Source organism: Galeopterus variegatus, unplaced genomic scaffold (assembly GCF_000696425.1).
Source record: "Galeopterus variegatus unplaced genomic scaffold, G_variegatus-3.0.2 Scaffold903, whole genome shotgun sequence".
Taxonomy (NCBI): domain Eukaryota; kingdom Metazoa; phylum Chordata; class Mammalia; order Dermoptera; family Cynocephalidae; genus Galeopterus; species Galeopterus variegatus.
In genome coordinates, this window is record NW_007727014.1 from 48,616 (window position 1) to 61,949 (window position 13,334).

The 13,334-nt window shown below is 39.8% G+C and overlaps 1 protein-coding gene across 2 annotated transcripts in view; it reads right to left on the minus strand.

The window, feature by feature from the left end:
- Positions 1–13,334, minus strand: part of PDE4B (phosphodiesterase 4B, cAMP-specific) — a 446,683-nt gene that overhangs the window by 35,077 nt on the left and 398,272 nt on the right. For both annotated transcript variants that reach the window (XM_008573326.1, XM_008573327.1), the window contains one exon: positions 8,739–8,851. In XM_008573326.1, the coding sequence (XP_008571548.1) occupies positions 8,739–8,851 (113 nt within the window). The remainder of the gene's footprint in view (positions 1–8,738; positions 8,852–13,334) is intronic.

Here is a 13,334-nt window from a genome sequence, read left to right on the forward strand (position 1 = left end):
AATTACACTAACATTGTTTCTCATTAGGTACCTGCCAACACCACTGAACCTAACTCCACTAGGATGTTGGTAATACAACTCAAGAATCAGGAAATTATCTTCGAGTTGTCTGGGCCATTGAGCAGAAACATTCTAGGGTATCTGGAAAGGGTCAAATTTAGATCACCATTTTGATTTCAACTTCCTAAGCTAACAGCTCTGCTAAGTGGCAGAGAATCCAAGTCTTGGCCATTTTTTCACCAGTTGGTAAACTCTCCAATTTATCATCTTCAGTTTCAGAGGGAGGACAGGAAGAAATGGAAAGAAATTAAGGACAGTTACGCTAACCACAGGATTTTTACTACTTAAACTTTGACACTGGGAGTAGTGAGAACACAAGTATCAAGAGCCTTACAAATGTTCATGTTTGTTAACCCATTAGTTCCATTTGTGGGAATCTAATGTAGGTAAATAATCAGATATAGTGCAAGGTTATAATAATGAAAAACTAAAAACATTTTTTGTAAATTGGGTAAGTTATTAAGAGTATGTTTTGCACAACTGAATATCACACAGCTTTAAATATTGGTAACGGGAATTAATGACATGAAAAGATTAGGTTGACTGAAAAAGTTTTAAATAAATTATCTAAAGGATATCATTTCAAAGGAGGATGAAAATGTTAATCCTGGTAGCCTTTGTAAGATGCTTTTTTTTTTTTTTTAATGACTCTGGAGAAATCATGTTATAAGAAAATTATTTTTCATTTAACATGTGCTTTATATTTTACAAAGTTCTTTGGAGTACACTAGATATTTAATCCTCACTTTTTCTAAATGAGAAAACCAATATCTGAGTTTTCTCATCTGTAAAATGACTTCAAATAGAAAATACTTAAGGTTCCTTTCTGGGCTTAAAGTTCTGGGATTTTTGTCTAGTGCAACCACGTAAAAGTATGACTAGAAAGAAAATGTTTAGATCATTTTTGGTTTTATTTATCAAATTTCACTATCCATAGTAACCAAAGACATTAGATAGTTGCCAAATTAACACTTCACTTTGCCCTGTCTGATCAGCTTTGGCACAGCCTGTAAGGTTGAGTTGAAAATATATATTTTTATTTAATGACAATTTATTTTTTTACTGTTTTCTTTCCAAATTAACTACATAAAATTTATCTTTTCAGATATCAAATGTGAACACCTCTTGTCCTACAAAGAGTGAGGGGACAATGCCCATGTAAGGTTTTTAATAATCAACTTTAAAATTACTATATTTTGAATAACTAAAAAAAAAAAAGATGAGAGTGACTGAGCCATGAAGACGAACCTTATTTTAATAAGTTCACTAAACATCCATCTCTGAGGGCTTTAGGTTTCAAAAGTGGTACATTTTAAAATTGTAACTAATTAGCAGAAGGAAAAAATGCTGTGACTGATGAGTGAATTGCATGATTTATAGCTGTGAAATCTACTCCATAAAGAAGAAAAGATTATCAAGCACTTCCCAAAACAGAAACAAAAGAAACAGGAATTTTACTGTCTTCTTCATTTCTAAATAACTTAATCCTTTCTTTGTGGAAGCACTTGGCTACTTTAAAGTAAATCAAACAAAGGAAGTTACCGTAAACTATCCAAGAGACTAAACAGTTTGGCACCAGTTGAGGGAAACATCACGTACAAGTGGGCAAGACAGAAAGGCGCTGGCAGGTCCCTGAAAAATGCCAGAGTCAAGGGATGTGCAGGGAAGCACATTGACACCTGGCACAGTGCCTTCAAGAGTGTGAAGCCTATTGACTGTGGCACAAGCTTGCCTGGCATCTTCTGCTTTAGTAAGTCCTGGCTTCCAGATAGCGGAGCTATCTCCGTTTGCTGAGCACACTTTGACTAAGAAGTAAAATGTTTTGGAAGAATAGTACAAGAGCAAGCTCCACCCTTGGCTTATCTTTCATACATAACAATGGAACAGAATTTGGGAGCCTTTTAGACATATTCTAAAAGAAAAAAAAGATATAAGAAAGAAGTATTGTTTATTGCATTAATGTATTGTAAGTCTATTTTTTAAGACAAGTGTCCTGGTTTTATATCTGACACTGTAAACATAATTATCTGATTTTTGTCCCATGTGGAGAGAGAGGTTCCCCTTAAAATGACTTATTTATCAGATTTTTGAAACTGTAATCCTCCCTTACTGGCTACCCAGAGGTCCAACAATCCAACCCAAAAGGGCACTATTTCCTTACTTCCTTCCTTTTTGCTTTTTAGAGACTTGCTCACTTGGCGACTTTGAAGTGAGTTAGCAGAAAGATTGGGCTAAATGGATTAGAATTCAGTGAAAGAAATCATTCTACAACTACCCATGCAGAAATATTTAAATGAAGCAAAATATATTACAAATCAACTTTATTACTAAGCACTAAATAACTTTCAAACTCTTTGATTTGCTCAATTTTGATAAGACTTAAGCTTGGAATACTGAATTACACTCAATAATACAACTCTATTTTGTCATAGATGGAGTTAATTGAAAAAATTATAAATGAGCAGCTTAATCTTCTCTTTCACCTTTGTTTAAAGACAAAGTCTGAGGAAAACAGTCTACACATTACTTCCAGGAAATTTCTCTATATAAATTATTGTTACTGAAGCATTAATTCTCTGTTTTATAGTCAGGTTGCATGAATTGGAAAGACATAGTATATGATGAAATTGCCCCAATCATTTGATTGATGATAACATTTAAAAAAAAAAAAAAGAATAGTGTCTTTTCTTTATTATTTTGGGGGGCAGTAAAAAAGGAAATTTAGGGGTAGGCTAAGGTCCTTTAAACAAAACTTAATATTTTATCTTAGGCCATGTTAAAGAGTTTTAGAAAACAAACAGATCTTGAATTTAGCAAACTGATGGCAATAGGCAGTAGATTAATTTAATATTGTTATTTACATTTTTATGAGTGCTTTATAACCATTTTCTATAACCAGGTTATTCGTCCCCCTTATCTGTGTTAGTAGACACTGCTTCACAGCCAAGAAGACTGAGCTTGAAGTGATTAACAGCTGGCCTAGAGGCTGAGAATATGGTAGTTGCAGATTAGGATTTTGAACCAGAGCAAATCAATGACGGCCAGAATTCAAAGAATGCTATCTCCCAGCAAACACTACAAAATTCCCTCAGAAGAATTATTAAGTACCTCTAAACTTTTACTATAATATCTCATTGATGGGCTTACTGATGGTGAGTCTGATGGCCCTGGGTGTGAATCCTAGCTCTCTTATTTACCCCGGGCAAGTTATCCCAACTTTCTAGCCTCGCTTTACTCATATGTAAAATAGGGATGATAATACCTATTTTAAAGGGTTGCTTGAATATCAGTGACAGAATGTAGGTGGACAGCTTAGCACAATGTCTGCACACAGAGTATACACCTGTAAAAGTAGCTTGGTTGTTCACTATTATTATTCTAACAATAAATGCAAGAGCTGAAAAAGACCATGGAGGTAGTCTTCACCAATTATTTTGTTTTATAGATAAGAAAATGTAAAGATTCAAAATGATTAAATTGTCTATGATAATATACCTAAAAAAAGGTAGAGCCAGAAATCAAATTCATGCCTTATTCTCAGGCTCTTTTCACTTTATTTTGCTGCCTCCATGATTTATTCTATGTAAATCTCAGCAGTAAAGAGAGAAAAGTTCTACCGAAAAATGTGTGAGTGCCCACCTGGCTGTCAGAACTGATTTACATTCTATTCTGCCCTATAATCTGGGGTCATCTCTAACATTTGTGGGGCCACACATCACAAATCTAAAAATATAAAGATATAAATGGAGCTTTCTCCTATACTCCTACCTTGACAAATACCCCTTCATAACAGCCTGGAAGGTAAGATTGAAGTTAGAGCCTAGAACTCCTTAGGTGGTACAGGGGAACCTAACTCCTGGACCACACTCTGCCCTCTTCTTTCCTCACCACCAGGGGCCTCCTGTGCAGGCCTGTGTGAGCCCTCTGTCACAGCCTGCATATCCAAGCTCCTCCCATGCAATTCTCCCCACCCCAAATTGGTGCCACTTGGCTACCCCTTGGGTCTGAGGGTGTGCACTCCTATGGCATGTCGAGAGAAGAGGCCCTGGAAGTGGGTTCAAAGCCATTTGGGCAGAGAATGTGGGGGTCCAGAAGATGCAAAGTGTGGTCTAGAGTGGAGAGCTCCCTTGGCCTGGCCGACTCACCACCTCCTGGGGTGGGGGTGGGGGTAAGGGTAGCTGGAGGAAGACCAGCCCTAAAGTACAAGGTCCAGGAAGAGGACCTCTCTTGTGCTAAGGGTGGCACTGCTCTAATATCACTGAATTTTGGGCAAAAGTGGCATTAATCCCTTTCAACAATTGGTCACCTGCCTACCATCCTCCTGACAGAGTTCTAAGATGAATCTGGTGGCCAATAAGATTTATTTCCTTTCAGTTCTGCTGGGTCCAATATTTCCTATAGTTATTGATTACTTAGTTAGATAGAAAATGACTCACCCAACATTAGGGCAATCAGCCAGTCATGATCACTTTCCAGTGTCATGCAGCCTGGTTCCCAGGTGGTTCCCAGCTGGTAGAATTATATGACTTTATTTTCTCCCACCCAAGAGCATAGGCAACCAGTTGCCTTTGCACTCAGAGTTCCATACGCCAGTAGGGCTGCTCCTGAAGAACCAGACAAATAAACCTACATAGCCAGGAGCACTTACTTCCCCCATGATAATGTGATAGTATCTATAGCTGACTTCATGATGCCTTAAGAGAAAAAGGACGGCCTATCTCCCATTCCTTTTTTACAAGTTTCCTTAGCAAACATTTACTTAAGTGCTAGGTCCTGATGCTTCATTCCAAAGAAAGTACTGATATGCAGTACAGCTCTTTTCAACAATAGAACATCCATTTTCATCAACAGGGACCAGATCTTTTTATTGCACATAAAATAGCTCCAGGGCAAAGCTAGAAAATAAAAAGGACAGTGAAGGGACTTTGAGGGAAGTTAAGACAGTGTTTAGTTGCTTGAACATAGCTCCTTATTGAATACCACAGCATGTTCATCTTTTGAAAAACATTCAATATGCTGGGTACGAATGACTCTTTTGACATTTTTCACCTGAACATTCTAGGTGAGAGACTATGTTTCTCAGTAAAATGGGGGAAGGAACACCTCTGTGTTCCCTGTCAGTCACAGCTATGCCTCACTGGGATTGTTCTGGGTTGGTCCTTCCTCAGCCACTGTTGTTGCAACCCTGTACTTTTCTGACTGCGTCTGTCAGGAAGGAGACAGGAAATTCTAGTCACCCTCACAGCAGCTGTGCCATTCCTCCTATCCTCCTCCAATGACGTCGATTGGCTTTGGTGACACAAGGTCAGGAACTGAGCCATAGTGAAGGTCAGGAAGATAGGTCACTGTTCATGCCTTTGTTGGGCTGGGGATCCTGCTGAGGTTATTTGCTTTCTTCCTTTCTATACTGTTTCTCTTTCCGTTCCTCTTTTTGTAATGCAGAGCCAAAGCATCCTGTTTTCAAAACATCTGACTGTTTTGCCACTGAGAAACTCATGCTCTGATGCATTTCGACGAAGTGTAAGACAATTCTTCTAATTCAGTAGGTGATGAAAGTTGAAACACAAAAAATTAATGAACGAATCTAAGAAGGTAATCTGCCATTAAGCAAAACAGCTCTAATACATCTAACTAAACTTGGGCTGCTGGCAGAAGGTTCACTAGACATCCTTTTCATCTTGAGAAACAATGCCATTGCCTTGTAAAACTCCTGCTGAACTTATTTCATCTTTTAATTCTTGGGGGGAAATAATCTACAATACTAACCCACCTCTCTGCATCTTTCTCTTAACATTCTGGAGTTCCATTTGGCCTGTGGCTGGCATTAAGGGATCAGGGAATTGGGGGCCAAGGAGAAAACTACGTTCTTGTAAGTCACAGAAGCAATCCTTATCTAACTCCGTGGGCTCTGAAATATAGTTGTGAAAGTCTGTTACAATCTTTGAGGAACTTAGTTTTCTTCCAAACGTAAAAGGCTTAAAGAAAACAAAGGAACAAAAAAAGAGCACAACCCTACCCAGATGAAGTAAATATGAAAGACTGCTTGCTTTTCCTCCACCAGACACAGTCAAGTCTCTACCAGTTGCATGCAGACAGGCACATATGTAATTCCCTAATACCCCCTAAGCATAACACCGGCTCTTCCACCACTGCTCTTAAGTAAGTTCAGACATTGCAAACAATACTCAGTGGTTACTTAGCTGAAATAGAACTAGGGACACCAATTTTTTTGCAGAAATATAATGGATGCTGTTAATATGCACTTCATATACTCACTCCATAAAACATCTTCCCACTTTCTTCCAAGCCTGTAACTCAGAAATTGGCTCATGCGTTCAGCAAGGAGAAGCAAAATATGACCAAATAAGACTATACAGTAATGATAGTAACGATGATAATCATATCTTTAAATGACAACTTGGGTTAAAATCTCATAATTTTGACAACATTTAAAATTAAATGTGTAATTGTTTTCACCATAGATAATTCTGTCCCCAAAAGACTGGCATACATAAATTTCTTTTTGGCAGATACAAAAATATACTCATTGTATTATAATATATGTGCCATGGTATACATTATGATTAAGCTTTAACCGAGACAATTATCTAAAAATCAGGACTTTAAAAAAAAAAGGTAGCTAAGAAAAATGAGATCTTCTCAAAAATTGAAATTGACTTCAATGTCAGTTGGGCATTATTCATCCACTGGATAATTGCTTTGCCCTACAACCTTTCTACTGTCAATCTAGAAAATGGGCGAGGTGGTATGCCTTCTACTTAAGCTAACTATATCAGCATTGAGGTTTAACCCTTACTTTAGGGTTAGCTCTATTCAACTTTCATTGCTTCCTACACATGATACCACTAAGGAAGAGTGGAAGCCTGAGGGATCGGAATTCTCACCAGGACCTGCACAGTGCCTCAGAGCCTTATTAACTACTGTGCTGAATATGAAATTATTTTTAATAAATTTGCAAGACAGACAATGTCTAATTTCATTGCTCCAGACACAAATGGGGTTAGAATGCTATAGCGCATCAACACTCAAAATGAAAAATAATGGCAATTTGTAGTTTCCCAGAGAATATTCTTTTTCTCCTCCTGGAGTTAGTTGCCTGCTTTATCTTGTTGACTCCAGAAGTTCCTCATGTCCTCTATGTGAAACATGCCAAAAAACGACCCCTAAATATTGGATCTACATCCTGCATAGATATCAAATACCACACAATACAGAGAACAGAGTACCCACTAATGCTTCAAAGTAGGCAAGAGCACGTGTGAAAGTCCTACGTGGAGCCCCACTGTGATTTGGAGAAGTTACACAGTTAAGCTCTTCTCATGGGGAAGCAGTTGGTTGAGTTTTACAACAGCCTGGAAAATCCCTGAATTTAGCCTTCAATTGAGAGCTTCAGAGAAAACTCAGTAAGAAGTTAAATCTCAAATGTGTTCTTTTCTCTTTATTTCCCAACTTGAGCTCTGAACTAAAATTTCAGAAAGAAACTTATTTTGCCTGTTTATTAACCAGTTAACAAAGAGTAGGAATACCCCCCCTTGTCCCCTTGAGGATCTCCTAAGGACGCATTGTTTCCACTGCTCAGATCCTTTGAGCAGGAGCCAGCAAGTTTTGATCCAAAGGTGATGCACCTTAGGGCTGGAAAGGGCAGGCTGGCAGGTGCATCGCAAAACCTCTTCCCAGCCCGGAAACATAAGACAATAACACAATACCTTAGGCTAGGATGATTGGGGACTCTGAAAATGTGCACTTATGAGGGTATAGTGTTAAGGCTTTCCATCAAAGTATGTATGTGTGTATTTGTGTGTGTGTGTGTGTGTGTGCATAACTTCATAAAGTTAATGTTCTCCAAAGGGAAAATACAAACAAACCAAAAGCAACAACTCTCCCTATATAAATTAGCACTCTAAGTCCAGGTGTAAATTAAACAAATGATATAATGATGGATAATTAAAGCTCTTCAACATTTAATTTTATCTGGAGATTGTAAATAAAAGCAAATTTTTCAGTATTTGCGAAACTTAATTTCAAATGATTCCACTTTGAAAACCAGCAAACTTTAAAAAATACCTTTCTGTTTTTGGAGACAAAGCATATTGTCTCTTTTCTATCTTAGGTCATGCCAGCATCACAAAGGAAATATTAGAAAATCCCAGAATGTTCTTCTTCTCAGAGAGAATTTATCAAACTTAAGAGCAAACCATTCTCTCTCATTGATACATGGAGGTCAAATTACGTTTCTGTTTAAAAATGTATACATAACACCTGATTGCAATGCAGCATGTTATTTTTCCGTATGGAGGACTCATTCGGATTTTAGTTTCCTGGTAATTGTAAAAAAAAAAAACAAAAACAAAGGCATTTTCATTTGTATAGTGATTTGGAAGCTTTATAGACAACTCTCACCTTATATTCTAAACTGCATCAATAAGAGAGAAGTTTGATTTCTGGAAATCAGCGCTTATTGAGGATTTTAAACTTTTGCTGTAGCATCAAGACACCAGCAAAGTGTGGCACTTTGGGACAGAATCTTCTGAGACACAACAGCAAATCCTCGGAGTCAGTCATGTGCCCTGGTGCACTCTGCTGCAGACAGAGACCAGGGGAGCAGAGCTCCAAGCAGGGGTGGGCACACTTTAATGAATAAAACAGTCATCTCTTACCTTGTTAGAAGCCATCTCGCTGACAGAACGGTAGGTCTGTATGGTCTCTAACTGGTCTAAACACCAGTCCAATTCCTCCAGTGTTTCCATTGCTAATTTTTGATAAGGTTCTTCTGGAAACAAACACATAGGCATGTAGTTAGGCTGGAGCGGCTGCAGGCTGGCCATAGCAGAGTCACCGCTGCCACCGCTGATCCCAGCGCTACTGAAGGTGCCCCCGTGCTCCTTCATTATTTGCACGCTGACTCCTTCCTTCCAGCTCTCTCCACCAGGAGAACAAATCACCGTGGTGCTCTGCCTGGGGTGGCCGGTGCCAAGTTCTCACCATCCCCCCACCCCCCTGCCTGGATGAGGTGTCAGTGATCTACCAAGAAACTTCCTCTGAGGAAGAAGGCGGGGGAACCATTTCTTAAAAGCTCATCTGCATAATGTGTCCTAAAACTAAAGGCGAAAACAGCAAAGAGTTTTCTCAGGCTCTCTCTGCCTTAGTCATCCCGGGGCTCTTTAGGGTGCATGATGTCATTTCTAAGTGTTTGCAGTCTAGAGGAGAAATTAGGAAAGCTTTTTCTCAGTCTGCTTTTCTTTTGAAACAGTCGAAATTTGGGGGAAAACTGTTTGACCATTACGTTCAAAGGCTAGGCAGTCATTCATTCCAGGGAATGTGTTCATGTTGGAATACCTTTTAATTCAGCAAACATTGACCAACACAGTAAGAGGCGTAGGCTATTCCTTCCTCTCCCCTGAATTTTTCCTTTAATTAGAGGCAAAATGAGGTCTCCCTGATAAGACTCCAGTCTAACAGAGACTGTCTGGAGTTTTACGTGAGCACATTTATTGGCCTGGGAGTCCTGCAGCTCTTGTTATACTAAACAAAGCTGAAACTTCCCTTCTGCAAGTGCCAGGATCACAGGGAAATTCTGAACCGGATTTTCAGGTGGAGCCAGATGTGGATGCTGCAGATTTTCATTTTGAGCAGAGCTGGGGGCTCTGATTTGTCGCTTTAGGAATCTAGACTTTCTGAAACTATTTCTCGATGGTCCATACAAAAATACTGTGTTCAAGATCACATTTTTACTGGATAATTAAAACTGCTTTTATATATCCATAACATGTCATTCCATTTCCAAAAGTTTGTGGCTCTAAACAAATACTCAAGGTTATTGACTTTAAAAACCTATGTTAATAAACACTGAATTAATTTTATAAATGCCAGATGAATTAATGAAGCTACGGACAGTTATAAAAAGCAGTCAGACTATCCCACATACATAAGTGCTTTGGAGGGAACAACCTCCATCCACTCTAGCAAGCTTTCTGGAAACACAAGCACACAACAGGCACAAATCAAATTAAAAATCTCATATGGAGTTCTAATATAACATTCCTGTCAGATTTAAAACATATTTTTCACATGTTTATACAGAAATCCTAGGGAGACCACATAGCTTTTTATTATTACATGAATAATTTTATGTGTGTGGCACTCAATACTTGAAACAGAAAAGGGGATAAACAGAAGTGTGATTCCAAGTGACTGGAATCACTTGGCCACAGATGCACATTTCAAAGAATAGTTTCCCTGTTCATCCCCCAAATATGCGTATACTTCAGGATAAACAGGGGTTAAAATTCAATATCCTGTATGTCATACTTAAAAAGCCGCAAAACCACTCGAGGTAACTTCCTCCATTTTTTTCACGCTCCTCAAAAATGTGCAGACAAGAATTGAGGTGGCTTTAATAAGACACATTTCAAGCCAGACTTGCACATACCTTCCCTCCTTTCTTCATCTTCAATTTTGCAATGCTGCCTCAACCCGAACATTCTCCTCACTTACTCTCTAGTGTGCCCGAAACACCCCTCTGCCTGCTCTGTTTTCTTCCAGAAGAGCACTTCTTCCAAGGAAGCTTTCTCTGAAGAGACAGAACCCTTCCATTCTCATTCCCTGCCTCTATCTAATAAAAGAAAAAGTCCGGCCACTTCCCAACAACTTGGGCTTTCCTACGTTGGTGTCTTCCACAGCACCAAGTTGTTACTCCTGTAACTAAAATCAGACCTTCACCAGGACAGCAGGGAGTAAGCAGTTAGCTCAGAGGCTTTTGCATTGGCTGATACGAAAAACGACTGTAAGATGATATGTCACATTTCTCCCTTATGAAGAGGGAAAAAGGGATCCAATTGCCATGCCAGCCTGACAAAGGAAATACCGTACTTATACCAGCAGAAGCACTAAAAAAGGAGGACTCTTCCGAGATATACCAACTAGGTGTTACCACCACAGCTGTTTTGTCATCTGTTATACAGAACAAGCACACATGTGCTTCCAGAGCTGGCACAGTATGAGATGTGGGTGACTGGCCAGTGGGTGCCATAGGATTTTGCTCCATTGCCCTCTCTTATTCAGGTAAACCACGATATTTTTAAGCAAAAATTATTACATTTTGAAGTTAGGTTGGCTAGATTTGTCGCTTCCCAAATTCTCAATCCACAGTCAAGAACTCCTTGGTCCCATTTTATAGTCTTCTTATCATGGTAACTAAGGCAAGCAGCACAGGTGTCAGAGTGGGCTGAGTATGGGGGACATCACACACCTGCTACTTATGGATATACCAAGGGAAATGACCAGTGCAGCCCAGAACTGGCCTCCGTGCTATAACTTCGTAGCTGTAGCACCACACCCAGTGCTGGGTACCTAGCAGATAGTCAGTAAAGACTTGGAGAAATGGAAACCAAAGTGCCCGCCCAAGGAGTCCACAAATACTTGGGCAACTGGAGGATTCATGGTTCGTCTGCAGTGCTGTGGAAAGAGCACCAGCTTTGGAGTGAGAATCAGGGATATTGCCTTTCTCTTCTACCACTTACTGTTTGATCCTGGAACTCAACTTCCTACATCTGTGAAATAAGGATAAGACTATTTATCTCGTAAAGTTACAAAGGGATTAAATGAGATAAAGTACATAAAATGCCTGGTATGGTAGCCAGTTCTTAGCAGGTGATTGATACGTAGGAGTAATTGTTAATGACAATCAAAGAAATCTAGAGGCCTGGCATTGAGGAGTGGGGAATAGTGTGAGGGGGAACAGAAAGGGAGATAGCAGAATTGCATATTCCACAAGGGATTTTATAGTAAGAATCAGCTGCATAATTTGCAAGGCCTGGTGCAAAGTGAAACTGTGGGGCCCCTTGTGCAAAAGGCAGGAAAAAAGTGCTGTGAAAGGTGCTGAAGTATGAAAGCTTTTTCTTTCCTATGCATTCTCTCTCCCAACCTGTCATGGGGTGTGTGTGTATGTGTGTGTGTTTTAATACACTTTTTATTTTAAAATACTTTTAGACTGACAGAAAAGTTGCAAAGATAATCCAGAGAGTTCCCACATGCCCCACATCCTGGTTTTCCTATTGTGAACATCTTACATTGTAGTGGTACATTTGTCACAACTAATGAATGGCTTTATCAATCATATTGTTTCAGGCATAGGGGATACCATAAGGTGAGTGCAGATACTCAGAGGAGCCCAAAGGCCTTGTACCCTCCTATGATTTAGAGCATACACACAGCTTACATGCTGCTGGGCACCCCTTCCTGCCAGTTGCCAAACTGATGTGTTGTGCTCCAGCCTATTGGTGGGCCCTGGGGAAGTTGAGTCAGGCATTTCTCTTTCCATGGTCCCATGTCCCATTCCACATAAGACAACTCTTTAGATGCTTACGCATACCCCTAAGGGTATTTCAGCCTCTTCACTGGGACTTGCTAATTACCCGGATCAGAGGTGGACAGGAGGTTACCGCATCAAGACATGTCTCTGTCTACCACATTACAGTCGTGCCATCCCAGGGCAGGGATGGCTGCTACCATGCCCCTCCTGAGATTTTGCAAGGCACATATGCCCAACTCAGACCTTCCTGTACCTGCACCCAGGCCCCTGCCGGGGATAGAGGGAAGCAGTGGTCATGGATGGGAGCAGAAAGAAGGAGGCTAATGATTCCTGGGGTATCAAGGATCAGAGAAGGGGATGGTTGAGAATCCATCCAGGGAAGACAGGCAGGTGGCAGGAAGTGAGACAGTGCATGAGGCAAGGCTGCAAGCCACTAGTGTATATTCTATTGTTCCATCAGACTTCACTTACAAACACAAGTTCAAAGATAAAATTATTGTGAGTTTCAAGACAGCAAATACGAAGCCCTCTGAGCATGAGGTCCTATGTAACCAAACAAGTTGCATGCCCATGAAGTTGGCCTTGTTCCTGTCTTCCACAAGATGGTCCTGAGAAGGAAAAATGCCTAATACCACAAGAAGCAAGTTTCAAGAGAGTAAGAACAGGTAATGGATACCATGTATGATCATGTAGTAGGCCCTAGCTTTCAAGAATTTCCAGAAGAAATCATCATGTCGAAGGGACACCTTCACTCCCATGTTCATGGCAGCTCTATTTACAATAGCCAAAATATGGAACCAACCTAAGTGTCCATTGATGGACAGCTGGATAAGGAAAATGTGGTATATATACACAATGCAATACTACTCAGCCATAAAACAGAATGAAATTCTGCCATTTGCAGCAACATGGATGAGTCTGGAGAAAATTATGTTAAGTGAAA